This window comes from Natator depressus, chromosome 2 (genome assembly GCF_965152275.1).
Source record: "Natator depressus isolate rNatDep1 chromosome 2, rNatDep2.hap1, whole genome shotgun sequence".
Lineage (NCBI taxonomy): Eukaryota > Metazoa > Chordata > Testudines > Cheloniidae > Natator > Natator depressus.
This window is the reverse complement of record NC_134235.1, coordinates 263699509-263727163: the sequence shown is the minus strand read 5'-3', so window position 1 is coordinate 263727163 and position 27655 is coordinate 263699509. Positions and strand designations below refer to the sequence as shown.

At 52.3% G+C, this 27655-nt stretch overlaps 1 protein-coding gene across 4 annotated transcripts; it reads left to right on the top strand.

The window, feature by feature from the left end:
* On the top strand, window positions 1–27654 carry LOC141983442 (uncharacterized). 4 transcript variants are annotated; one of them, XM_074946599.1, is made up of 5 exons: window positions 1–124; window positions 2899–3019; window positions 3782–3895; window positions 4680–5670; window positions 24847–27609. In XM_074946599.1, the coding sequence occupies exons 1-5, from the start codon at window positions 101–103 to the stop codon at window positions 26003–26005; spliced, it is 2409 nt and encodes an 802-aa protein (XP_074802700.1). In that variant the 5' UTR covers window positions 1–100; the 3' UTR covers window positions 26006–27609. The 4 variants fall into 4 exon arrangements, with proteins under 4 accessions (XP_074802700.1, XP_074802698.1, XP_074802697.1 ...); XM_074946597.1 differs by lacking the exons at window positions 1–124; window positions 2899–3019; window positions 3782–3895; window positions 4680–5670 and adding exons at window positions 16660–16836; window positions 20703–20829; window positions 24392–24502 and having other exon boundaries at window positions 24624–27654; XM_074946596.1 differs by lacking the exons at window positions 1–124; window positions 2899–3019; window positions 3782–3895; window positions 4680–5670 and adding exons at window positions 16660–16836; window positions 20703–20829; window positions 24392–24502 and having other exon boundaries at window positions 24621–27654.
* Window position 27655: the final 1 nt, after the last annotated feature.

The following is a 27655-nucleotide window of genomic DNA, read 5'->3' as shown; positions in this document are numbered from 1 at the left end:
CAGCCCCGCGGGCCGCCCGGCGCCCTGCTCCAGCCTGGCCCCGATCCCTGCGTCCCGCCCCCCGGCCAGCCCCGGGGCCAAGGGGCCGGAGGCCAGGGGGATGGCCGCAGCGGGCTCTGCTCAGGTAGGACGCTGGCCCCCCGGGGGGCGCGGCTCGCTGGAGGAACCGGCCCCACGGCTAGCCCCGCAGCAGGACCCTGGGCTGGATGCTGGGGTGGGGGGTAAGCAGGGAGCGCCCCCTGCAGCCGCCGGGGCAGAGACAGGACCTGTAGCCCCACGGAGCGATGCTGGCCCCAGAGACAGCAGGTTGGCCAGGGGTCTGTGCTCTGCAGGACCGGGGGGGGGCAATGGGCAAACAGCCCTGGGGTGGGGCGGGGGTGTCTGCTTTGCCAGGGCCTAGACATGACTGCAGTGGGGCCCGGGGGGACGTTGGGGTCACTGGGGGCTCTCCCCATATATAGCCCCAGGGTGGGGGGGGGTCTTTCTCTCTCACCTCCCTGTATATTGACAGGGGAAGGGGGCTCTCTACGTAGCAGATGGGCTGGGAGGGTCTCTCCTCTGCCCCAGTGTGTGGTGGCTCTGTTTCCTCCAGTCTGGGTGTTTTAGGATGGCTTGAACAATACGCTCTGCTCCCTAGCAGAGGCCCCCGGGTAACAGGGCTACTGAAGGCGGCTCCGCCCGCAGGGAGCAGGGCACTAGGGTGGCACGGTAATTCCTGCTTTGCCCTGGCCAGCCTGGCTCAGCAGAGCGTGCGCCGGGGGGCTGGAACAATGTGTATGTTGGGGGTGCTGAGAGCCACTGAATGAAACTGTGAACCCGGGATATGATGGAAGCCACTTCCAGCCAGGGCGTGCGGCAGCATCCCCAGCACCCCTAGTTCCAGCACCTAGGGGTGTGCGGCTCTTTATTCCTGTCCCTTGTCTCCGCTCTCCCCTGGTGCCTGCATTCGCGGCGATGCTGCTTGGGAGACAGGGAAGATGGTTTAGGTGCAGGATTTTCTGCTCCTGAAACCTGGTCTCTGACCTGGTCACAAGTGAACTGAGTGAGGTGTCCCAGGCTGGCACCTGGCGGATGCTTGCCCTCGTTATAAAACCACCTCCAGGAGACATGGTCAGACGTTTCTGGCCAGGAGAGGCCATACCAGTCGGGCCACGCCACATAGAATAAATTGCATCGCTCCTGTCCCCATTATTCCTGGCGCTGCTTGCTAATCCCTTATGGTCACGAAAGTTAAAATTGCCTCTAAAAATAACAACTGAGAAAGGCGGGGGTGGTTCGGCAGCCTGGTGAGGACAGGCTGCTTTTGGGAAGTCATTTTAAAATGTGACTCATTCTCCTGGAAGGACACGGTAAATTCAGGCACCGAGGGCTTGGGACCCATGAGTACTGCCAGCAAGGGCTGCTTGTGCAGTGTGACTGATTCCTGGGCCAGATAGTGCAGGGCCAGCACTGAGCGTGTCTAACAGCTCAGTTTCCAGATCGAGAGCCGATCTGGTTCTAGTTGATGTTGGGTTTTGCATGCCGCTTCTTGAATTGTTCTCTGTGTTGTCAGAAAACCACTGAGATGCTGGCCTGAAAAGAACCAAGACTTTTAATACAAAAAGCATGTTTAAAACATACTGTCCCATACAGTGACCAGGGCTTGCTCCTGCACCTCTCCCCCTTATCGCTCTCTCTGGGGCTGCGAGGTTTGCAGCGCTGTGCGTGGCTCTCCTTGCCACAGCGTGATCCCTTCGCCCCGCTTCTAGCTCTCCTTGCGTTTCTCCTCTTTCACTCAGTTAGCCCATGTCTCCAGTAATTCAGGGTCATTCCCCTTCCCCTACCCTTGTCCCTTTAACCTGGATCATCCCATAGCCTCCAACACAGGAGGGTTGAACCCTGGCCGGGTGATGTACGCAATGCAGAGGAGCGATCTAGAGCGGCATTACTGTGCAGTCTGACCCTTTCTCTCACTTTCCCCGTTCATAGAATCATAGAATATCAGGGTTGGAAGGGACCTCAGGAGGTCATCTAGTCCAACCCCCTGCTCAAAGCAGGACCAATCCCCAACTAAATCATCCCAGCCAGGGCTTTGTCAAGCCTGACCTTAAAAACCTCTAAGGAAGGAGATTCCACCACCTGCCTAGGTAACCCATTCCAGTGTTTCACCACCCTCCTAGTCAAAAAGTTTTTCCTAATATCCAACCTAAATCTCCCCCACTGCAATGTGAGACCATTACTCCTTGTTCTGTCATCTCCTACTACTGAGAACAGTCTAGATCCATCCTCTTTGGAACCCCCTTTCAGGTAGTTGAAAGCAGCTATCAAATCCCCCCGCATTCTTCTCTTCCACAGACTAAACAATCCCAGTTCCCTCAGCCTCTCCTCATAAGTCATGTGTTCCAGTCCCCTAATCATTTTTGTTCCCCTCCACTGGACTCTCTCCAATTTATCCACGTCCTTCTTGTAGTGTGGGGCCCAAAACTGGACACAGTACTCCAGATGAGGCCTCACCGTTCTTGTCTTAACCCTTGATTTGCAGGATTACTGGGTGCGTTTAAGTCTCTCAACCCACCCCAGCCACCCCCAAGACTGAAGGGCCCATCATGCATCAGGAGCTAGTTACTGCCCCTGTGTCTTGCTGGACGTACTGCAGATTCAAAGCAGAGAGATTTATTGAAATAACCAGCAAGCAGTTTTGTTTTATCCTTTCCCCAGCAGCCCCTCGGAGCTCACCTCCTTGCTGTCAGTTTTCAGATAATGCCATTACTGGCAGACAGGCCTGGCGGGGAGCGGGGAGCACACTGTGTGGCCTAGGACCAAGGGGGTTTGCCCATATCTGGATCCTACTGCAGTCCCTAGTGTGGGCTCTGGCTCTCCGTGCAGCCAGATGTTGAGCTGGGCGGCTTGTTGTTGCAGGTGGCGTTCGAGGACGTGGCGGTCTATTTCTCCCCAGAGGAGTGGGCGGCGTTAGCAGAATGGCAGAGGGAGCTGTACCGGGATGTGATGAGGGAGAACTACGAGCTGGTCACCTCGCTGGGTGAGGATCCCTTTCGCCCTTCTCTCAGGAGCTGGGCCGTTCTTATTTAGGTGCCTGAATATGGAGTTAGGCATCTAACTTCCAGTTTCTAAGCTTGAAAATTTGGCCCATGTACTACCCTATCATTAAATATTCCTAGCACACCATGAGCGTGTGACAGGTTTCAGAGTAGCAGCCATGTTAGTCTGTATTCGCAAAAAGAAAAGGAGGACTTGTGGCACCTTAGAGACTAACCAATTTATTTGAGCATAAGCTTTCATGAGCTACAGGAATGCATCCGATGAAGTGAGCCGTAGCTCACGAAAGCTTATGCTCAGATCAATGGGTTAGTCTCTAAGGTGCCACAAGTCCTCCTTTCCATGAGCGTATGGTGCACTCTACAGACATACAGTGAGTCACAGTCCCTGACGTTACAATCTAACATGGACCAGGTAAAACATGGGACAGTGGATCGGGTAAGGAGGCCAGTATAGGACAGATTCCTGCAGAAAGAAGATTGAGAAATGTCTCTAGAGACTGACAGCTGGAGCAGAAGACGTATGTAGGGGCAGCAGGACAGAAGACACGAGTCAGAAGTGGGCCAGATAGATGGAGGTAGCACTAAGGACAGAGGAGTGTGAAATGTTTGTGCATGAATTTGGAGTAGATGGAGCTGAGATCGAGGGATAGTACCTTTGACAATGAGGATGGAGGAGCCTTCTTCCATACTCTAATTACATTAATGTAAATGTGAGACTTTGTTGTTCTCCGTCCCTGGAACAGGGTGGCCTGCTGTCAAACCAGAGATCATATGTAAAATTGAGCAAGAAGAAGAGCCATGTGTTGGAGACCCTCCACATCCCAGAGAGTGGGGGACCCCCCAAAGCTTCTGGGCAGGTGAGTAGTAGCAGGAGAATCCCAAAGGATGGGGGAGCTAGACAGAGAAGAGTTGGACATTCGAAGGGTGGCTTAATGAACAGGGCATTGGACTGAGAGTAACATTCATTAAAGGCAATGAGGGGCTGTGATGAAGCCTGTGTGTGTTGGAAGAGCATCCTAACTCTGTTAGTGTGTCGCCAGAATTCCTCCATGGCTGGAGCCAACTGTGACTTCCCAACAGGACTAATTAACTCATAGCCTGAGTCCCTCCCCATCCCCCACCGCTCCAGGTGCGAGAAAGTTACTGGCTTATACTGCCACTCCAGAGTTCCCATTCCTGTGAGCTCACGTTCTGCGCTGGGGAAGGTGGGGTCAGAAGCTAGGCTGAATAAAATAGACACATGACTGGCAGGAATCCCCAGTTTATAATCCTGACTGCAGGCTGGCCGGAGTGGCCGAAACATGCTTTCTTAAGCCAGAAGAGCTCTGTTGAAATCACTGGGCTGCACCGGTACGACTGACAGCAGAATCTGTGTCTCCGCGGGGGTTCTCTTTCAGGTCGTGGGAGCCAGACCTGTTTAGGTGAATGCAGCCAGCTTCCACTGGCTATTTCTTGAGTGGTAGAAACTTGGACATGATGGGAATGTCCCTATAATTTGTGGGAAGAGAGGGGATTTCCAGAGTCTCACTGGGAACCCATTGGGATTCCCTCTGGAATGGGGGGTCTTGTTGAATGGGCAGTTTTTTTCCATCCTCAGCACCTGAAATAACCTCTGGACTCTTCCCCCTGTCTTCTTTCCAGTAGATGATGGAATCAGGATTAAAAAGGAGGAGCAGGAGGAAGACACAGAGACCCCGGAACCTCCCAGTGCATTCTCGGGAAAGTTGGAGGAAGAGAGCAGCCCGCCGCGGTGTGTGAAGAAGAAGAAGAGCAGCCTGGCTCAAAGCAAATCCCGCCAGAAGCTGCGAAGCCATGTGGCCAATGCTCAGGACAAACCCCCGAGGGCTCCTCCCCCAAAAGCCTCTCTAAAGAAGATTCCCCCAACGTGTCCAGAGTGCGACAAAAGCTTCAAGAGTAACACGGCCCTGACCATCCACGAAAGGAGTCACACAGGGGAGCGGCCCTTTAAATGCCCTGAGTGCGGGAAGGGCTTCCCATCCAAGGGGGACCTGAAGAGACATCAGAAAACCCACGTGGGGAAGAAGGATGCTGCCCCTGAGAGAGGGAGGAGCCTTCCTGAGAAGCTGCAGCTCCTCAGGCACCAGAGAAGCCCCCAGGCACCCAAGAGGCCGCACACGTGCGCTCAGTGCGGGAAGAGCTTCAACAAGAGCAGAGACCTCCGAAAGCACCAGCGCACCCACACGGCGGAGAGGCCGTTTCTCTGCCTGCAGTGCGGGAGCAGCTTCCGGCTCAAGCAGATCCTTGTGTCCCACCAGAAAGTGCACAGGGGAGTGAAGCCGTTCCAGTGCTCGGACTGCGGGAAGAACTTCAGCCAGAAGCACCATCTCTTGAGCCACCAGCGCACTCACACCGGGGAGAAGCCCTTCTCCTGCACTCAGTGCGGGCACAGGTTCAGCCAGAAGCACCATCTGATCAGCCACCAGCGCATCCACACGGGGGAGCGGCCTTTTGCTTGCACCGAGTGCGGGAAGAGCTTCAAGGACAAGAAAACCCTCATCATCCATGAGCGGATCCACACAGGCGAGAGGCCCTACAAGTGCAACGAGTGCGGGAAGACCTGCAGCCAGAAGCAGCACCTGAAAAGCCACCAGAGGGTCCACAGGGGCAAGAGGCCACGTGGCGAAGGGGGGGAAGGCCTGGAGGATGGGGTGGGTTTCTGCCGCCAGAAGGTCCAGGCAGAGGAGAAGCCGTATCAGTGTGCGGAGTGCGAGAAACGGTTCCGGGACGAGCGGATAATGCTGGCGCACCAGAGAACCCACACTGAGCAGGCGCTGCTGAAGAGCACCCGGACAGGCGCCAGTCGGAGCCCACAGCCCGTGGTCCAGCAAAAGCCCTTCGCCAGCACCCCACAGTGCAGGGCAAACGTGAGCCAGAAGCCGCCTCTTAGAGCCCGCCAGGAAACCCCGGCTGGAAAGAGACCTTTTGTGTGCAATGAGTGTGGGAAGAGGTTCGTGCAGAGCAGACACCTTGTGCGACATCAGAGGAGCCACACGTGAGAGAGAACCACTTGTGTGGGTGGAACGTGGCAAACGCTCTGTCTGGGAGTTGGGATCTGACAAGACGCAGGAGTGAAGCGCCATGAGCTCTACCTTAGGCAGAACTGCTCCTGGGAGACAGCATGTCTTCAGAGGCCAACAGAAGCCACCTTCCAACCTGGGTGTGCAGAAGTGGCATTTATGACACACAAACTCAACTCCCCAGGCCCATCCTTGCCTTGGGACCTTGCTTAAAAACAACTGACGTGTCAGTCTCCTCTCCAGAGTACGAATATTCTACAAGCAACTGGATTGGCCTCCTAAATGTATTGGTTGTTTGGCTGCCTAGTAAAAACACTAAAATATCTTAACCAAAATATAAATAAGTGCCCCATTACCTACGTTAGCTTTCTAATTACAGTAGAACCGTGCTACTTTGCACAAGTGTCTGTGAAAATTGATGAATCTTGCAAATGAGATGCTCAGCGTATCATCAAAGAGCAAGGACGCCGCCTTGTAATGAACATGGTTCATTTATTCGGGCATGACATTTAGGTTTATTTACGCTATAGTCTATTAGGAAGTGCTCTGCGGTGTACTTTGCGAAAGTGAGGAAGTCTGAATCATATGAGAACTCACTGCACCACTCGATCAGATCTTGGCAGAAAATTGTGGCAAAGCTGTCTTTTTTTCATTTGTTCAGTGACGTAATTAGCAATGGTCTGCTGTGTCTGCTTTGATTTTATCCTTCCCATATAAATCACAGACCATTGTATTGTAGCAGGTATTAGCACTAAGATGCTATTCCTAGTCACATTAAAGTCCCTATGGAATGTCGCAGCATGCTGAATAAAATCCATGTTAATACACACACAAAAGCTGGGGAGGTTTTTCTCTCTAATTAATAAATTAAAAGCTTCTAAAAATGGCAGATGCCCTGTGAGGTGCATGCCATTCCTTGGCAGTCCTGCACTTCTCCTTCCACCTGGCACACTGCTCCTACCCATCCATATCTCTCTTGTGCCCTGAACCCAAGTGTCTGGTGTGTCCATTTCCTGTCCTTTAAAGCTATTTCTCCTGCCAATTTCCTATCGCCATACAGCAGTGGATTCTCTATGCTCTTCAAGAGTTGGATCCCTTTAGGGATAATCCAGTCCCACTGATTTGACTTTAATAGGAGTCAGAGTGGGCCCGTTGGGTGTGGGAGCGAGATCTTGGGGTGACCACCATCTCCCCATGACTTGTGGAGGTGCCACCCGAGGCCGGACTGACAGCTGACGTCGCTGCCTCCCCAGTGTTCTCTACAAGAGAGTTAATTGGCAGGTTTTCCCCACAGAACCCATCACTTTGACCAGCGATCCTCAGACTGCAGCTCGCGAGCCACAAGCGGCTCTTTACTGTGTTTCCTGCAGCTCTTTGCAGGCCACGGTGTTAAAACGTGGTGTGATTGAATTATTAACCCATCAGAATACTTTTACTACGTTATTAACCAATTCGGTTGTCAGCTTGCTCTAAGTTAGTAACTTATTTGCTGTGAGAATAATTATATATAAAACCAAGCGTTCCCCCTGTCGGTCACGCTGCGGGGGCTCTTTTGGGTCAAGTTGATCGCTAATTTGGCTCCTGAACCACTAAGTTCTGAGTATCGCGGGCCTAGAAACGTCAGTCCATCTGCTGCAGGTATTTCTGATGTTCAGTATTTGTGGTGGCTTCTTGCCTGGGCCCTTGTGGGTTTGATAATCATCTGATTGCTTCAGGGAGATGTAGGTACAAAACATAGCCTCGGTGAAGGTTTTGTAAAACCCAACAAATAAACCCACTTCCCTGTTGCTTTTTAGTTTAAATGAAACAACAGGTTGCAGGGTTCAATCCATCCCCTGCAGTGCTGAAATCCAAACCGCAGCGGCACTGTGAGGGCAGGAAGTGAAATGGACGACAAACGGGAACGCTTCTAGCAAAGCAAGCTGTCTAGTTCCACGTCCCAAGAAGACTGAAGTGCAAAACATGAACAAAAACCAGCCTCATTCATGAGGAGCCAAAGGAGATGGTTTCATTTTTTCTGCGTGAATACTAAGAGCAGAGTTTTATGTATGTATTATGTTGACGGTTTCCCTTTAATAGGTCATGTGGCATATTCTCACTGGAGACTAGTCTGGCCATCAAAAGGCCAGCCATCAAAAACACGAATGTCGACAAAAAAGTCTCAGTGCAGAGTGGCGTGCCGGCGGGAGGGGCTTAGCCGGGTTGGAGGGGGACCGAGTCAGGGAACGCAGCTCTGTTCTCTGAAAGCGGATGCCTGAGTGAGGAGACAGGCAGCGAGTGCTGCCGTGGGGATTCAGTGAATGTACCTTAGCCGCAGTTCTGCATGCTCTGTGTTGTGTGGGCCGTTCGTAACGGTGTAGCGCTGTAACGTCTCTATGTGGTCTTGCTTTTCCTTTCTTTTTCCTTCAAAAGAACAATTAAAATAATATAAACTTAAAGTGAGTGTGTCAGCTGGGGCCTCAGCAGCCATGCTCTCCGAGGGCACGCGGTAAGGGCCAGGAGGTGGCTGGCGGTAGCGCAGATCCCATTCTCTGTCCCACAACAGGAGCAGGTGAGAGGTAATAAATGGGAGAAGGGCTGCTTTGCAGGAGTCCAGGTCAATGTACAATGGGCATGGACGCCAGTCCTGAAAAGTGCAGGCGGTGGCCAGGCCGAGCACTGCAGAACGGATAAACTAGATCAGTGGTCCTCAACCCGGGGTCTGGGGCCCCCTATGGGGCCTCGAGCAGGTTTCAGGGGGCCTCCAAGCAGGGCCAGCATTAGACTCGCTGGGGCCCAGGGCAGAACGCCAAAGCCCCTTTGCATGGGGCCGAAGCCCAGGCCCCTGAGCCCTGCCACCCAGGGCGGAAGCTGAAGCCTGAGCACTGTAGCTTCATGGGGGCACCTGTGGCGTGGGGCCCCAGGCAAGGGCCCGGCTTGCTACCCCCTAACGCCGGCCCTAGCTTTTATATGAGAAAACCAGTTGTGGCCCAGGTGGGCCGTGGAGATTTTATAGTATGTTGCGGGGGCCTCAGAAAGAAAAAGGTCTCTGACCCCCATCAGACAGACCACTCCAAGGAAAGCCAGGTGATTAACCAGACATGCTGAGCACCACTGTTCGATCAGGCAGCTTTCTATTGCACCCCTCCTATGCCGACTGCATGGGTCCCAGGGGCCAGCGGAGCAGTGGGAATCGGTGAAGCGCTGGCTGGCTGCAGGATGCTGATTCGTTCTGTTTCCAGCTTCTAGATTGCAGCTACAGCGACATCAAATACTTCCCTAGTGTTACTTTTCCATAAAGCAAATTGCTCTTCTCGTAACTGCAGTTTAGCCTGGGATCAAGCCTGGGCAGCGGTGCAAGGGGAATCCATTTCTTACTGGTACGGAGGGAGCCATGGGGGGCACGTGACCCTCCACGTGACTCTGCCCTGCCCCAAGCCTGGAGACCCCATGCTCTCCCCATCCCCTCCCCATGATCCACCCCCCTTACCTGGGGGCGGGGCTCTGTCCTCCTCCCGCTGCGCCTTCGGAACCACGGCGGTGAAAGGAGCCAAACGTGGGGCCACGGGGCAGTGCCACGGCCGCAGCTCCTCCGGCGCGGCTCTTTCGCCCCCAGCCCTTCCCCGCAGGGCCTCCTCCGTCTGTACAGCAGCCGGCCCTGCCAGAGGACAGGGCTGGGGGTGGCCCAGCAGCCGTGCCGGAGGAGCTGGCAGCGTGGGGCCACCCGGTGCCCTGACGTTCTCCTTGCCCCGCTGCGGTCAGGGCCCTCCCAGGAACTGCAGCGGGGAAAGCAGCAGAATCCTGACAGCAACGCTGGCGGCTGTACTGTCCCTGCCCTGCCTTCCGGCCAGGCTGCTGCAGACGGAGGAGCCCTGCGGGGAAGGGCTGGGGGCGGTTCAGCTGCCCGCCCAGTGCCCTCCCCCGTTCTGCTGCTCCTCTTTCCGGAACGCCATACCTGCTGTAAATATCTTGCTGCTACGGCGGACCGGACCGCCCTACTTGCACTGCTGAGCCTGGGAAAAATAATGGAAAAGCTGAGGAGGGATTGAGTTGATTAAAGAATTAAAGGATGTGAATATAATTAATGCCAGACAGCACGGTTTTATGGAACATGGGTCTTGTCCAACAACCTGAGTACATAAGGACAGCCACACTGGGTCGCACCAAAGGTCCATCTAGCCCAGTCTCCTGTCTTCCGACCGTGGCCAGTGCCAGGTGCTTCTGGCAGTCAGAGGTTTGGTGACACCCAGAGCATGGGGTGGCATTCCTGCCCATCTTGACTAATAGCCATTGATGGACCTATCCTCCATGAACTGTCTAATTCTTTTTTGAACACAGCTATACTTTTGGCCTTCACAACATCCTCTGGCAAGGAGTTCCACAGGTTTACTGTGCGTTGTGTGAAGAAATACTTCCTTTTGTTTGTGTTAAACCTGCTGCCTGTTCGTTTCATTGGGTTGCCCCTAGTTCTTGTGCTATGAGAAGGAGTAAATAGCACTTCTTTATCTACTTTCTCCACACCAGTCATGATTTTATAGACTTCTATCATACCCCCGCAACCCCCGTCATCTCCTTTCCAAGTTGAAAAGTCCCAGTCTTATTAATCTGTCCTCATATGGAGACTATTCCATCCCCCTAATCATTTTGTTTCTCTTCTTTGCACCTAAGATATTGAATTATTTGATGAGATTACAAATTACTATTGTAAACGTTAGACTTTTGTAGGAGATTTGACTTAGTACCACATGGCACTCTTATTAAAAAATAGCACTATACAATGTCAACAGAGCACATGTTAACTGGTTTAAGAACTAGCTAACTGACAGATCTCAAAAAGTAGCCATCAGTGGGGAATCAGCAGCAAATGGGGGTGTTTCTAGTGAGGTTCCACAGGGATCAGTATGAGGCCCCACACTATTCAACACTTTCATCGGTGATCTGCAAGTAAATATAAAATCCCGGTTGATAAAATCTGTGGATAACAGAGGTTGGCAGGAGGACAACAGGGCAGTCATACAGTGCCATCTGGATCGCTTCCTTAAGTGGGCCCGTTCAAACCAAACGCATTTTACTACAGCCAAAGGAAAAGTCTTATACATGTAGGAACAAGGAATGCGGACCCCACCTACAGATGGGGGAACAGGATCCTGACTCTGAAAAGGGTCTAGGGGTGAGAGTGGACAAGAGACTGAACCCGAGCTCCCGGAGCGTTGCTGTGGCAAACAGGGCTAATGCGACCCTTGGATGTATAAACGGAGGAGTGGTGAGTGGGGCAGGCGGGGGATTTTACCCTGGTACACAGCACTGGTGAGACTGATGCTGAAATACTGTGTCCAGTGCTGGTGTCCACATTTCAAAAAGGGTGTTGGGCAGAAAAGAGCCACAAAAACGACTCAGCTGAAGAAAATGTGAGAGACTGAAAGAGTTCCATCTCTTTATGGAAAGGAAGCCTGAGCAGGGACTTGGTTACAGCCTGGAAGTACCTTTCTGGGGAGAAAACACCAGGTACCTAGCGGGCTCTTTAATCCTGCAGAGAGAATCATCACAAGAACTAATGGCTGGAAGCTGAAGCCAGACAAATTCAAATGAGAAATGAGACATGCATTTACAACAGTGAGAGGCTTAACCCTGGAAACAAAGGGTCAAGGCAGTGGTGGATTCTCTAGTTCCTGATGTCTCCAGATCCAGACGGCCTGCCTTGTGGGAGACAGACAATAACATACAAGCGGCAAAGAGTCCTGTGGCACCTGATAGACTAACAGACGTATTGGAGCAGGAGCTTTCGTGGGTGAATCCCCACTTCGTCGGATGCATGTGATGTCTGTTAGTCTATAAGGTGCCACAGGACTCTGCCGCTTTTACAGATCCAGACTAACATGGCCGCCCTCTGATGAATAACATACAAGTTATTGCACTGCATTTAGTAAAATACAAGTTACCGGGTCAATACAGAGGTAACTGGATGGTGTTTAATGGCCTGTGAGATGCATGAGGTCAGACTAAGATTGGTGGTTTTCAACCTGTGGTTCGTGGACCCCTGGGGGGGCTAGAGAGTGTCTAAGATTTCCAAAGAGGCCCGCACCTCCATTCGGAATTTTTTAGGGGGCCACAAATGAAAAAAGGTTGAAAACCACTGGACTAGCTGCTTGAATGGTCCCTTCTGGCTTTAACATTAACCAACCTTTACCACTGCTCCTGCTAGCCCCAGCTACACAGCACTGGCTCGACTGGTGGGGGAGACAGAACCATTCTAACACTCTCCCGATCTAGCCCTCAGTCCACTCTGACATGGCACCACGATTCAGTCACGTCGCTCAGCCCCAGTTCTACAGGGGCCACCCAACGCACGTTGTGCCACAGACTCCCAACAGTTGGGGAAGTTCAGAGGTGAATCTGGATCCAATCTCCACAGCTCCAGCTCGAAGTGAAATAACTCCGCTTCTCCAGCCCAGGATCTCAGGGCACTTGACAGAAGTGAATACAGTGAGAGCTTCACAAGTCACCACTCTCCTCTGAGTGCTATGAGAAAGGTCAGTATTATCTCCGTTTTACAAGCGGGAAACTGAGACACAGAGAGGTGATGTGAGTTTCCCATGGTCAACTAGCAAGAGCGTGGCAGAGCCAGAAAGAGAATCCAGATGTCCTGAGCCTGGTCTTGTATCTTTAACCACGAGACCATTACGATCTCAGCGTCCTGTCTCCAGAGCCTTCTACAAAGAAGGACCCTGCTGCATTTATAGTGCTGCAGCGCCCGACAGTGCAGCATGTGTGGTGGGTGCAATCCTGCAAGGCTGGCTAAGGGAAGAGAAGATCCGGCCGCCCCCTGATGCCCTCCCTATGCCTAACCATATAATAATATCATCATCTTACTATTATGCATGCAATTGAGGCAGTACTATGCACCAATTAAATTTCAGGCAACCACACTAATTTTTCATATTTTCATGAAATGTCTATATGTTCATTGTGTGCGGGAGAGGCTTGTACGTGCAACCGCGGTGTGTGTTGGGGGCACGTGGTGTGTTAACAAACCGTGGTGCATGGTTGCTTTCACTATTCTATCTGTGGGTAGCATGGATTGAAGTAGGTCTTTCTGTGTGGATTTAGAGGTGGCAAGATACCTGGACAGCCAAGAGTAAAGTATTCGGGTGGTTTATGGTCACTGGTAATTTGAAATTCTTTGTAATGGATGAAGAAGATTGTCTGAGATTTTCAACTTGTGTCACGAGAGGAGCAGCGTTAAGGTTGTTTTGATGGTGTGTTTGTATTTGAGAGTGGTGGAAGAGGCACCTGTGTGGAACGGGGCTGGGTGAAGCTGGAACAGTCTAAAAGTTGTTGTTCTGTGAATGATACGATTTATGTTAGAATAGCACCTAGCAGCCCTAGTCATGGGCCAGGAGCTCAGTGTGCTACGCACTGTACAAACACAGACCATAAAGGCAGTCCCTGCCCCACAGAGCTGACAATCTAGATGTAAGACAAGAGACACCAGATGGCTACACACCATGAGAATGGCCACACTGGGTCAGACCAATGGTCCATCTAGTCCAGTGTCCTGTCTTCTGACAGTGGCCAGTGCCTGATGCTTCCAAGGGAATGAACAAAACAGGGCAATCATTGAGTGAGCCATCCTCTGTCGTTCAGTCCCAGCTTCTGGCAGTCAGAGGTTTAGGGACACCCAGAGCATGGGGTTGCATCCCTGCCCATCCTGGCTAATAGCCATTGATGGACCTACCCTCCAGGAACTTATCTAGTTCTTTTTTTAACCCCATTATGGTTTTGGCCTTCACAACATCCTCTGGCAACGAGTTCCACAGGTTGACTGTGTGTTGTGTGAAAAAATATTTCCTTTTGTTTGTTTTAAACCTGCTGCCCCATTACTTTCATTGGGTGGCCCCTCATTCTTGTGTTATGAGAAGGAGTAAATAACACTTCCTTATTCACTTTCTCCACTCCATTCATGATTTTATAGTCATAGAATATCAGGGTTGGAAGGGACCTCAGGAGGTCATCTAGTCCTCTATCATATCCCCCCTTAGTCGTCTCTTTTCCAAGGTGAAAAGCCCCAGTCTTATTAATCTCTCCTCATACAGAAGCTGTTCCATTCCCTTAATCATTTTTGTTGCCCTTCTCTGCACTTTTTCCAATTCTAATATCTCTTTTTTGAGATGGGGCGACGAGAACTACATGCAGTATTCAAGATGTGGCCATACCATGGATTTATATAGAGGCAATATGCTATTTTCTGTCCTATTAGCTATCCCTGTCCTAATGGTTCCCAACGTTCTGTTCACTTTTTTGACTGCCACTGCACATTGAATGGATGTTTTCAGAGAACTATCCACAGTGACTCCAAGGTCTCTTTCTTGGGTGGTAACAGCTAATTTAGACCCCATCATTTTATATGTAGAGTTGGGATTATGTTTTCCAATGTGCATTACTTTGCATTTATCAGCATTGAATTTCATCTGCCATTTTGTTGCCCAGTCACCCAGTTTCATGAGATCCCTTTGTAGCTCTTCGCAGTTTGCTTGGGACTTAACTATCTTGAGTAGTTTTGTATTGTCTGCAAACTTTGACACCTCACTGTTTGCCCCTTTTTTCCAGATCATTTATGAATATGTTGAACAGCACAGATCCAAGTACAAATCCTTGGGAGGCCCTGCTATTTACCTCTCTCCACTGTGAAAATTGACCATTATTCCTACTCTTTGTTTCCTGTCTTTTTTTCAGTTAATGATCCACGAAAGGACCTTCCCTCTTATCCCATGATAGCTTACTTTGCCTAACAACCTCTGGTGAGGGACCTTGTCAAAGGCTTTCTGAAAGTCCACGTACACTATATCCACTGGATCACCCTTGTTCCCATGTTTGTTGACCCCCTCAAAGAATTCTAGTAGATTGGTGAGGCATGATTTCCCTTTACAAAAGCGGTGTTGGTTCTTCCCCAACAAATCACGTTCTTCTATGTGTCTGATCATTCTGTTCCTTACTGTTGTTTCAACCAATGTGCCTGGTACTGAAGTTAGGCTTACTGGCCTGTAATTGCCAGGATCGTTTCTGGAGTCTTTTTTAAAAATTGGTGTCACATTAGCTGTCCTCCAGTCATCTCAGTGATAGGTTACATACCATAGTTAGTAGTTCTACAATTTCAAGTGTGAATTCCTTTGAAACTCTTGGGTGAATATCATCTGGTCCTGGTGACTTATTACACTTGAATTTATCAATTTGTTCCAAAACCTCTTCTATTGACACCTTAATCTGCAACAGTTCCTCAGATTTATCACCTGCAAAGAATGGCTCAGGTGTGGGAATCTCCTCACATCCTCAGCTGTGCCGACAGATGGAAAGAATTCATTTAGCTTCTCCTCAATGGCCTTTTCTTCCCTGAGTGCTCCCTCAGCACCTCGATTATCCAGTAGCCCCACTGCGGGCCTCCAGCTTCTGATATACTTTTAAAAAATTGCTGTTAATTTTTGTGTCTTGCTAGTTGTTCTTCAAATTCTTTTTTGGCCTGACTAATTATACTTGCCTGGCCAGAGTTTATGCTCCTTTCTATTTACCTCACTAGGATTTGACTTCCAATTTTTAAAAAATGCCTTTTTGTCTCTAACCGCCTCTTTTACTCTGGTGTTTCGCCATGGTGTCATTTTTTATTTTTATTTTGGTCCTCTTACTGCTTTTTTTTATTTGGGGTGTATAGATATAGTTTGAGCCTCTATTATGGTGTTTTTTTAAAAAGTTTCCATGCAGCTTGCAGGCATTTCACTCTTGTGACAGTTCCTTTTAATTACCGTTTAACTAGCCTCCTATTTTTTGTGTAATTCCCCTTTTTTTAAGTTGAATGATACTGTGGTGAGTTTCTTTGGTATTTTCCTCCTACTAGGATGTTAAATTTAACTACATTATGGTCACTATTACTGAGCAGTTCAGTTCTGTTCATCTCTGGGACCAGATCCTGTGTGCCACTTAAGACCAAATCAAGAATTGCCTCTCCCCTTGGGGGTTCCAAGACTAGCTGCTCTAAGAAGCTGTCATTAATGGTGTCTAGAAATTTTATCTCTGCATCCCGTCCTGAGGTGACATGTACCCAGTCCATATGGGGATAGCTGAAATCCCCCATTATTGTTGGGTTTTCTGGTTTTGTAGCCCCTCTAATCTCCCTGAGCATTTCACAGTCACTAACACCATCCTGGTCAGGTGATCGGAAGTATATTCCTACCACTATATTCTTATTACTAGAGCTTGGAATTTCTATCCATCGAGATTCTATGGTACAGTCTGATTCATTTAAAGATTTTTACTATATTTGACTCTATGCTTTCTTTCACACACAGTGCCACTCCCCCACCACCATGACCTACTCTTTCCTGTCTGGTCTTTACTAGAGGTCTTCCTTAGTGGAGTTAGACGTGACTGGATCTTAGCCCTTAACTGAGAGCTTGCTCAGCCCTTCATTGAAAGGGCCAAAGAGCTTTTCTCCACAGTGGGTTTCAGGGGCTCTTTTAATCAGCTGTTACCGAAACCAGATCATAGCCTTTTAACCGGTTTGAATAAAACTCCTTCCTCTTTTCATTCCTCACTTTCGCTTCCTTGGTGTTTTGATGCCACCGCCCGACAGCGCGTCCAGGACCACAGGGCCGGCCAGCCCGGCTGCACAGTGTCCCGGCAGCAGAAACACGCCTCGGGCCTCCTGCTCCCTCCCAGAGAAGCGAGACACGTGCACAAGCCCCGCTCCCCCGGGGCAGGTCCCCCTCGGGCCGTGTGGAAGCCGCGGGCGGGTAGGAGATGGGACGGAGGGGCTTTCCCCGCTGCAGCAGCCCCGTCCCCAGGCAGGCGCCTGCGCTGCGGAGGGCCCCGGGCTGCGACCCTGGCTGCCGGCCGCCGGCCAGCCTGGGCGCGGGGCCCTGCTCGGACCCAGCCGGGGAGCTCCGGGGCCAGGCGGGGGGAGGCGGCGCCGCGCTACGGCCTGCCGGGAGCTGTAGTTTTTTCTCCCTCCCGCAGCAGGGGGATGCCCGGGTCCCCCCGCGCGGCTCCCCGGGAGAGCCGGAGACCTGCGCGCCCGAGCTCCGGCGGCGCCCCGGGCCCCGCTGCCCCCGCGCAGCGCATCCTGCGCCCGGGCCGCTCCCAGCCGGGGCGCGCCGCCCTCGGAGCCCGGAGCTCGCCGCGCTTTGTCCCGACGCGCCTGCCCGGCCGAGCCCGGGGACGATGCCCCGCGGGGGCCGGGCGCAGGTAGGCGCCGGCGCGGCCCGGCTCGGGGCGCAGGGAGCGGGGCGCTGCGCTCCCGGGGCCGACTGCGCAGCGGTAGCGCGGTGACAATGGGAGCCCGGGGCCGGGCCGGGCCGGGCCAACAGCCCTGCCCGCGGTCTGTAGCCACCTTAGGGACCGCAGCCCGTGTGTGCCCCGCCCGGCCCGGCCCGGGGGGCGCTGGGTGGGTGAACCCGGCTGGGGCTCGGCTCTCGGGGCCGGCCCGCTGTGGGTGGGGGCCCCGGGGGGGGGCAGTGTCCCCGCAAGCCCAGGGGAAGCCGAGACCGAGGGGCAGGGGGGCGCTGGGGGATCTGCGTTGGGCTCCCTTGGTTTAGCCTCGTATTACGGCCCCGGGGAAGGGGGTAAAGGGCAGGGAAGCCGCAGCCTGCTGTTCTTGGACCCGCCGGGCCGGCTGCGGAGAGGACAGAGACAGGCCAGGCCCTGGGGAAATACAGCTAACAAGGCTGCGCCTGGGAAACGGCCGGGATCCCCCCTGAGACCCCGAACTTTCATGGGCAGGGGGCGGCTTGGGACCTCTCCACGCCAGCAGAGGCCGAGGGGTGCCCTGGGCAGCAAATTGGACAGGGACGTGCCATGGCTAGGGGGCCCTGGCAGGAAAGGCCAGTGCTGTTTGGAGCTGCATCTGCAGAGGCCTCCGGTCTGGGAGCCCAGGAAGGGGCCGTGCATCCCTTCGTGGCGCGGGTGGGGTCGCGCTGGGCGCCGCGCCAGGGAGACCCCCTCCGAGAGTCCCACAGAAGCAACACCAAATTATTCAGAGGCTGAAGGAAAGATTTTAATGCACGAACTCGGGCGTGTGGAAAGGACGACGGAGGAGGGAACGTGGTGCCAGTCTGCAGAGTGTGGGCCTGACGCAGGAAGAAGTGTTCAGACTGCACCAAGACAATCTGGACTCACAGGCCCCTGGGGTTTCTCTACAGACGAGAAAGGGCTCTTTGATCTAAAGGCAGAAGGAAAGCCAGTGGCTGGACGCTGAAGGTCGATCGATACATTCAGGCTAGAAATAAGATGCAATTTCTGAGCAATGTGGCAATTAACCAATGGAATAATTTACCAAGGGACGTGATGAATTCGCCATCACTTGAAGTCTTTAAATCAAGACTGGATGGCTTTCTAGTAAATATGCCCTAGCTCAACCACAAGATATGGGCTTGATGCAGAAATCACTGGGAGAAGTTCTCTGGCCTATGTTGTGCAAGAGATCAGGCTAGATGATGAGACTGGTCCCTTCTGGCCTTCCAAACGATGAATCTATGAAAAAATCCTGCCCAAGAAACTCAATGGCTTTTTAAAAACCAATGACTAGCCATAGGGGATGAAGTAGTTATAAATCCAGATGCATTTTAGTTGAGAGTGTGAAATCTTAGGTGAAAAATTAATTTGCAATGACTCATCTAGAAGCACACATCGTGTGGACAGAAAACTGCCTTGAACCCCGCAAACACAGGGCAGTGATAAGCCCTAGTGCACCGACAGGGACTTCTGAAATTAGACCTTTAGGCTGAGATTTTCAAAGCTGCCTATGGGATTTAGACCCAGAGTCCCCACTGGGAGCTGTGTGCCTCCATGAGATGCACCAACAGGAGAATCGTCTCCATGAGGGAAGTGCTGGAAGCCCTGGTGCTCGGCACATTTCAAACTAACTTAGACAAAGCCCTAACCAGCATCGCCGGGTCACTCCTGCAGCCCTTACTGGTGAGAACTCCCCTGGATTTCAGCGGAAGTTTTGTCTGAACCCAGACTGCAGGATCTGCCCGGGGTGGTGGCCAAGACTGGACTGGCAGAGGAGGCCAGGTGCTACACAACCTCATTTCTGTTCATTTGTGTGGCCGTGCAGGATGATTTGTACACATATAAATTAGAATGAGGTTGATACTGTGGCTCTGAGTCTGTGTCCCGCTGTCTCTTGTGTGGTCATTTACACCTGGGCTAAGCGGGCGTGTAAAGCCACGCGGTCGGAGCAGTTCCATCTTACGCCCATTGTGCACTCCCTTTGCAAACGGTTACACTGGGGCAGGGCAATGGAGAGTCGGACCCTGGGCCTGGCAGAGATTCTGCTGGCTGATAAAGCCAGCCAGGAGACACAGTGAACTCTGGAGTGAGGGAGCTATTGCCAGGCTAATGGGCCTTACTCAGGTGAGTCAGTTCCCACCATGCTTCAGCTTCCCCATCTGCAAAACAGGGACTGTGCTACTTGCTAACTGGAGTGCTTTGGGATCGCTAGATAAAGAGCGCTCCACCTGTTACTAGAAAAGGAGGACTTGTGGCACCTTAGAGACTAACAAATTTATTTGAGCATAAGGTTTCGTGAGCTACAGCTCACTTCATCGGATGCATCCTGCTGATCATGAATAAAGAGGGATGTTTGCTCCGAAACACCCAGGCTGGAGGGACGATCTTCGGGAAAAGTCCAAAGTATTAAAAAAATAAATACTGCAGCTGATCAGGAAGGGCCAGAGATCTTGATGCAGAAATGTTTATGGAACCAACTTCCCTTTGCACAGAATCAAAAGAATTATTTGAAAGCCGCCAGCTCCCTTTGCTGTGCTCAACTGCAGATATGGAGCAAGGAGGCAGTGAGCTTAACCAAACGGTTCCGAGGTGGGGACCGTGTGGACGAAGCCCTGACACTAAGCAGAAGTGCTAATGGAGCGGTGTTTCCGTAGAGCGCCCAGCCCCAGGGGTAACTGGAATGGGCCCTCCTGTTACAAGAAAGGGAGGTGCGCGGGCCCTTGGGTGGAATTCCCTGGGCCTTGCCTTGTCATGGACGCTTGTGGAAAGTGGATGCAAACCACGGCCACACTGCTGGGAGCTGGAAGTCGTCTTTCCTTGTGGGCTTTTCCCCTCGCTTGATTGAACCACTCTAAAGCCCGTGTCTGGGGCCCTCAGCAGCCCGGAAGGTCTCCGGCAGTTTATTTGCTGGGCTGGGGCCTGGACCAGCCAGGTTAAACAGGACACAAGTGGGGTGAACCTGGCCATTCATTAATATACGAAGGGCATTTTGGAGGCAGCCGCTGCTATTGTTAATATTTCCGAGAGGGCAGTGCTCACAATGCGCCGGGCACTGTGCATGCAGAGAGGAGGAGATGGGCCATGTCTAAAAGGCATGCTGTGAACCCTTATCAGCCCCCTTTGCGGGCATGGCTGATGTAATGTCCTCCTCTGTAACTCATGGAGTTCCAGCACTCGTGAGCCCGCTTCTGACCTGCTGTGTTTTCTAACCCGGTTGATCCGTGCGTAGCCGACGTTGTTTCTGATCAGACACACGTGTAAAACGGCCTCGGTTAGCGCTGTGACTCAGACACATGGAATGTCCCCAGCCTGGATGGCAGTCAGGGCTGCCGGTGGTGAGAGGTACTGAATGGGGCTGCTTGTTTTGCAGGTGCCGGTGGCGTTCGAGGACGTCGCAGTCTATTTCTCCCCGGAGGAGTGGGTGGAGTTAGCAGAATGGCAGCGGGAACTGTACCGAGATGTGATGAAGGAGAATTACAAGCTCATCGCCTCTTTGGGTAAAGAGACACTTCTCCTCATGTTACCGAGAGCTGCGTGGTCTGTGTAAGGCTGGTTCCTGGCACTTTCAAGGATTCCCTCTCTCCCAAGAGTGGTAAAGGATTGTTATCCTGAAAGTTCGCAGACCCTTTGCAAATAGAAATGCAAAAAGCATTGTTCTTATGGAATTAATTTGCAGGTGCCCAGGAGAATCGGGAGCTCCTCCCACCCTCCCCAAACAGGAGAGTTTCAGGCCCCAAAACTCATATATTCAATCCCCCCAAACTCAGACCTGTGGAGCTGAGGTCCCTCTACGTATACCTTACAAGAGCATCAGTGTCACAATTCAAATACAAACGTCACAAAACCAGGAAATGCAGAGTTCAGGGGACACTTCCCACACAGCCTTAACTCTGCCCCATGAGGGGGACCAGCACCTTGTTGTTTTAGGGATGGGGAACATTTTTCCTCTGAGAGACCTGGGTAAAGTACAAGAAAGTAATTAGGGGAAATCCCCATTGCATCATTACCCCCTTTACACTGTGATTGTGCAGCAGGAAAGAAGGAGGCGGGGTTCAGTGTGATCTCCATCAGCCAGCAATCCAGTGGTGCTGCCCCACCCTCGTGGAGAGGAGGCCTGCACTGGAGTGGGGCCAGGCCCAGAGATAGGGCAGGTTTCGTTGGCGAGAGGGATAAGGTATTGTCATGCTCCAAGTGCCTCTTGGCATCCCAAATGGGCATCGTTCAAGGGATGTTTCTGACGCTGATTATAAAGAGAGGTTCTTATATTTCTCAGGCCACGTCTATACTATAAAATTAAGTCAATCTAACGTACATCGATGTACAGCCGCTGCAGTAATCTCCTCGCTTGTGTCGACACTTGGCTCCTTGCGTCAGCGGGGCGTGTCCGCACCAGAAGCGCTTGGATCAGTTGTGCTGTCAGTGCGGGGCATTATGGGAAGGCTCCTGAAAACCAGTGACAACACGGTGTCTGCACTTGACCTGACTACATCGACCTTGACTCTACGCCACTCATGGAGGTGGAGTTATTAAGTCGGCGTAGTGGGACAGTTACATCGCGGAGCAAAATTTTAGTGTAGACCAGGGGCTTAAACTCAGCCAGAGCCCACCAAAGCAGAGCTCCAGTAAACATTTTCAAACCCACGGAAGCCCCAGCACCTCCCATGGGGCTGAAGCCCTGAGCCTGGCGCCTGCCGTGGGGCTAAAGCCCCGAGCCCCCTGCACCTCCCCTGCAGGGCTAAAGCCCCAAGCTCCTGCACCTCCTCCCACGAGGCTAAAGCCCCAACCCCCAGCATCTCCTCCTGCTGGGCTAAAGTCCCTGCGCCCCCTGCCCCCTACAGGGCTAAAGCCCCAAGTCACAGCACACCCAGTGGGGCTGAAGCCCCGAGCCCCAGCACCTCCTCTCATGGGGCTAAAGTTCCTTTGTGCCCCCCCACCATGGGGCTAAAGCGCCAAACCCCCGCGGCTCCCCCGCAGGGCTAAAGTCCTGAGACCCCCTGCTACGCAGCTGAAGTCCCTAATGGGGGTGTGGGGAGCCGGGAAATAATCTCTGAGAATTGAAGCCCTGGTGTAGACCCTTCCATAATTAGGGAGCGTAAGCTGCCTTGTGTCAACCCAGCTCTCTAGTGTAGACCAGGCCTCAGTAATGTAAGTTCAAAGCTACTTCGAATGCTGGCCAGTTCCCTGCCTCTCCCCACTCTGAAACATCCCCCTCGTGACTACAAATAACCAGCTTAGGTTAAAATCAGTGTGTGGCAGGTGTGCTGTCTGTGTAGTCACCTGGGCCAGTCATTGGGGAGTCACCAAAACAAACCCAGACAGCTTAGCCAGAGTCCATGAAAACCCTCCTGTCTGTTGCTGGCATGCTGAGCTTTGCTGGAGTGCGTCACCCTCCAGGGAGACACGGTGGGTGAGGTAATATTTTATTGGACAAACTTACTCATACTAAGTTTGCCAGTCCCGAGGAAGGGCTCTGTGTAGCTCAAACGCTGGTCTCTGTCACCAGCAGAAGTTGATCCAATAAAAGATATTCTCACCTACCTTGTCTCTCTACTATCCTGGGACCAACACGGCTACCACAACACTGCATGGCCCTCCCGTGTCATTTACAATCCAGGTCACTGTCGGACTCGCTGCCTTTCAGGACCCAGAGAGGGTTTCAGGAATTAAGAAGCAGCTGGGGAAAGCCACTCACCCTATATGATCAGGGGGATGGAACGGCTTCCGTATGAGGAGAAATTAATAAGACTGGGACTTTTCAGCTTGGAAAAGAGATGACTGAGGGGGGATATGATAGAGGTCTGTAAAATGAGGAATGGTGTGAAGACAGTGAACAAGGAAGTGTTATTTACTCCTTCTCATAACACAAGAACTAGGGGCCACCAAATGAAATAAACAGGCAGCAGGTTTAATACAAACAAAAGGCAGTATTTCTTCACACATCACACAGTCAACCTGTGGAACTCATTGCCAGGGGATGTTGTGAAGGCCAAAAGTATAGCTGGGTTAAAAAAAGAACTAGATCAGTTCCTGGAGGGTAGGTCCATCAGTGGCTATTAGCCAAGACAGTGAGCGACGCAACCCCATGCTCTAGGTCAGTGGTCTCCAAAGTGGGGTGTGCGCGCCCCGGGGGTGCGCAAGACGATCAATTGGGGGGCGCAGCAGGAGGAGCACCGCCGGAGCGGGAGAGAAAAAGGGGGCGGCCCTGAGTCCTAACTGCCTCCCAGACCCCGCACCCCAACCTGAGCGCCCTCCCGCACCCTAACTCCCTCCCAGACCCCACGCCCCACCCGGAGCACCCTAACTCCCTCCCAGACCCCGCACCCCCATCCTGAGCGCCCTCCCGCACCCTAACTCCCTCCCACACCCCGCGCCCCACCATGAGCACCCTCCCGCATCCTAACTCCTTCCCAGACCCCGCGCCCCACCCTGAGCGCCCTCCCGCATCCTAACTCCTTCCCAGACCCCGCACCCCAACCCTGAGCGCCCGCTGTATCACAAAGTGTTAAACCAAGATTTTCAAAAATAATAAAGCGTATTCAATCACATTGCTCTCACTAAAAATATTATTATTAATAATAAATTTGTTTTAGTGACAGCAAAAAGTTTTTTTATACCGTTAATAAATAAAATAAAAAATTATTTAAAAAATATTGTTTATTTCATCTTTATCTCATCGTTTTTTAATTTCTGTGTTTTGTGTATGTTTTATCATTTACACACTATATCAGTACAGTAGTACATGTCTATAATTTATACATAAATAAATATACATATATTGGGGATGCGTGCTAAAAATTTTTACTGATAGGGGTGCACGATCAAAAGCGTTTGGAGACCACTGCTCTGGGTGTCCCTAAGCCTCTGACTGCCAGAAGCTGGGAATGGGCGACAGGGGATGGATCACTTAATAACTGCCCTGTTCTGTTCATTCCCTCTGGGGCACCTGGCACTGGCCACTATGGGAAGACAGGAGACTGGGTGAGGTGGACCTTTGGTCTGACCGTTCTTATGTTCTTCTGAGCCCGTCTCATTGACCTGTGGTTTTTGCCTCCTGCACAGGGTGTCGGGGTGCCAAACCAGAGATCATCTGTCAGATGGAGCGTGGGGAGGAGCCATGTGTGGGGGAGCCCCAGGGCTGGAGAGAGAGGAGACCCCAGAGCCCCTGCTCAGGTGAGTCAGGAAGGAAACACCCTAAGAACACAGCCCATCCCATGATTCTTGTTTAGTGTTAGGAGTTTGCCTTTGTTCCAGCAGACGAAGTGATGTCTGGACTCTCTCCTCTCACCAGCAGGTGTTGGCATCACCATTAAAAAGGAGGAGCAGGAAGAGGGATGTCTTGGTCAGGAAGATCCCGAAGCACTGGCACCACCAGGGACCGTGTCCGGAATAATGGGGGAGAAAGGTCTCCAGCTCTTGGGACTAAAGAGCTACAAGAGCGAAAGCTTGTCCCGTCGGAAGCAAAGAACCCAGGCCGGAGACCCTCAGGGAAGACGAACCGGGAGGGTGCTAGAGAGGCCTCATGCATGCCCGGACTGTGAGAAGAGCTTCAAGGACAAGACGGCTCTGATAATCCACCAGCGGATCCATACGGGCGAGAAGCCCTTTCCCTGTGCTGAGTGCGGGAAGCGCTTCACACAGAAGCAGCACCTCACCACCCACCAGCGCACCCACACCGGGGAGCGCCCCTTCTCCTGCGCCCAGTGCGGCAGCAGCTTCCGGCTGCGGAAGGTCTTTCTGACCCACCAGCGGGTCCACGCTGGGGAGCTGCCCTTCACCTGCGGCGAGTGTGGGAAGATCTTCAACCACAAGCACCACCTGATCACGCACCGCCGCACCCACACGGGCGAGCGCCCCTTCCCCTGCCCCCAGTGCGGCAAGCGCTTCACCCAGAAGCACCATCTGCTGAGCCATCAGCGCAGCCACACGGGCAACCGGCCCTTCTCCTGCGCCCAGTGCGGGAAGAGCTTCAAGGACAAGACGCCGCTGAGCATCCACCAGATCGTGCACACCGGGGAGAAGCCGTTCTCCTGTGAGGCTTGCGGGAAGATTTTCAGCCACAAGCACCACCTGGTGATCCACCGGAGAACCCACACCGGGGAGAAGCCCTTCACCTGCGCCGAGTGCGGCAAGCGCTTCACACAGAAGCACCATCTCGTCAGCCACCAGCGCATCCACACCGGGGAGCGCCCCTTCGCCTGCTCCCACTGCGGGAGGAGCTTCAAGGACAAGATCACCCTGAAGCTGCACGTCAGGCTGCACACCGGGGAACGGCCCTTCGCCTGCGCTGAGTGCGGGGAGAGCTTCCGCCTCAGGAAGGTGCTGCTCACCCACCAGCGGGTGCACACGGGGCAGGCCCCGCTGATATGCGCCGAGTGCGGGAAGAGCTTCAGTCACATGCAGCGCATGGCCATGCACCAGACGAGCCACCACGCCCAGCCGGGGCCGTTCCGGAGAGCTCAGCGCAGGGAGAGCTGCTCGGGGAAACCACAGCTCCTCGTGCCTCCGCAAGGCCAGCCCGCTGGCTGCTCGGCACACACAGCGACCGTCCAGCCGCAAGCACCTGGGGGTTCCCCCTGCCGAACAGGCAGAGTAAGTCCTGGGCCTGACAAACCACCTTCTGCACAATTATACACGGAGCCGGCCCCGCGGGATCGCCCAGAAGAAACCATCTGACTGCTGGGAGCAGGGAAAGCGTCCCTCACGAGCGCAGTCTGAACACCCCCCGCCCCCATCCCCGGTCCTGTGCGATGGGCGTCGTTAATCCAGCGCTCGCCCTCTGCAGCACGGCACCGGCGTGAGACAGAAACCAAAGACAGCCAGGCTGTCCCGGAGTTTTCCTGTAAACGGTCAGCGCTCGTCAGCGGGAGAGACGCTTCGCCCTCAAAGGGGGCTGCGGAGACTTGCTTAGGGCTCCGTGTACCTGCATCAGGCAGCCAAGGAGCGTCCTGGTGGCCGGCGTTCCGCCTGCCCTGCCTGAGACCCAGCAGAGCGAGAAGGAAAATATTTAGCACTTATGCAGCAGATTAGCAGCCAGCTGCCCAGCGAGAGACGCATGGAGGGCTGCGGAAAGCAGGAGTCTCTGTTGTAGGACGTGCGCGGACAGAGGTGTCACAGCGTTGTAGAACTAGAGATGGACAAGCCCTGTTAGGTCATTCGGTCCCTCTCCCAGGGGCTAGCACTGGATTGTTTCCCTTCAGCACATCTCCAGCCCCTTGTCCAGTCCAGTTCCAAGCGGTGGGGCTCCTACCCCGTCCCTTGCCTGACACCCCCCCGCCAATGCATCTCGCTGCCAGGAAATTACTCCTGATATTCAGTCCACGGCTTGCCGTTCTCTGTTACATCCCGTTCTTCCTAGTCATGCCCAGGTGCCAGTCGTGAATAATCATCCCTCTTTGGTTTGTAAGCGCTACATATCCATAGACTGTCAAAAGATACTGTTAAAGCAGGTCTGTCGCTCAATCACAGTTAACTCATGCGATTAACTCAAAACAAATTAATTTTATTAAAAAAATTAATCGTGATGAATTGCCGTTTTAATCGCACTGTTAATAATAGAATGCCAGTTTAAATTTATTATAACTATTTTGGATGTTTTTCTATATTTTCAAATATATTGGCTTCAGTTACAACACAGAATACAAAGTGTACAGCGCTCACTGTGAAAAAGAAACAAAAGAAATGGTATTTTTCAATTCACCTCATACAGGTCCTGTCGTGCAGACTCTATTGTGGAAGCATGTCCTCTGGAATGGTGGTCAAAGCATGAAGGGGCATATGAATTTTTAGCATTCTGGCATGTAAATACCTTGCAATGCCGGCTACAAAAGTGCCAGGCGAACGCCCGTTCCCACTTTCAGGTGACGCTGTAAATAAGAAGCAGGCAGCATTATCTCCTGCAAACGTAAACACACTTGTTTGTCTGAGCGATTGGCTGAACAAGAAGTAGGACTGAGTGGACATGTAGGCTCTAAAATTTTACATTGTTTTATTTTTGAGTGCAGTTATGTAAAAAAAACAATTCTACATTTGTAGGTTGCACTTTCATGATTAAGAGACTGCACTACAGTGCTTGTGTGCGGTGAACTGAAAAATTCTGTTTCTTTTGTTTTTTCAGTGCAATTACTTTAAATCAAAAATAATATTATAAAGTGAGTTCTGTACACTTTGTAGTCTGTTTTATAATTGAAATCAATATATTTGAAAATGTAGAAAACCTCCAAAAATATTTAAATAAATGGTATTGTTCAATAGTGCAATTAAAATTGCGATTAATTGCAATTATCTTTTTAATCTGACAATCATGATTAATTTTTTGTAATAGTT

What these genes read in the sequence shown, in the direction of transcription:
- LOC141983442 (XM_074946599.1), top strand. Translation starts at nt 101, where the DNA reads ATGGCCGCAGCGGGCTCTGCTCAG. An exon ending in CCGCAGCGGGCTCTGCTCAG is followed by an intron (nt 125 to 2,898) that starts GTAGGACGCTGG and finishes TTGTTGTTGCAG; the next exon opens with GTGGCGTTCGAGGACGTGGC. An exon ending in CGAGCTGGTCACCTCGCTGG is followed by an intron (nt 3,020 to 3,781) that starts GTGAGGATCCCT and finishes TCCCTGGAACAG; the next exon opens with GGTGGCCTGCTGTCAAACCA.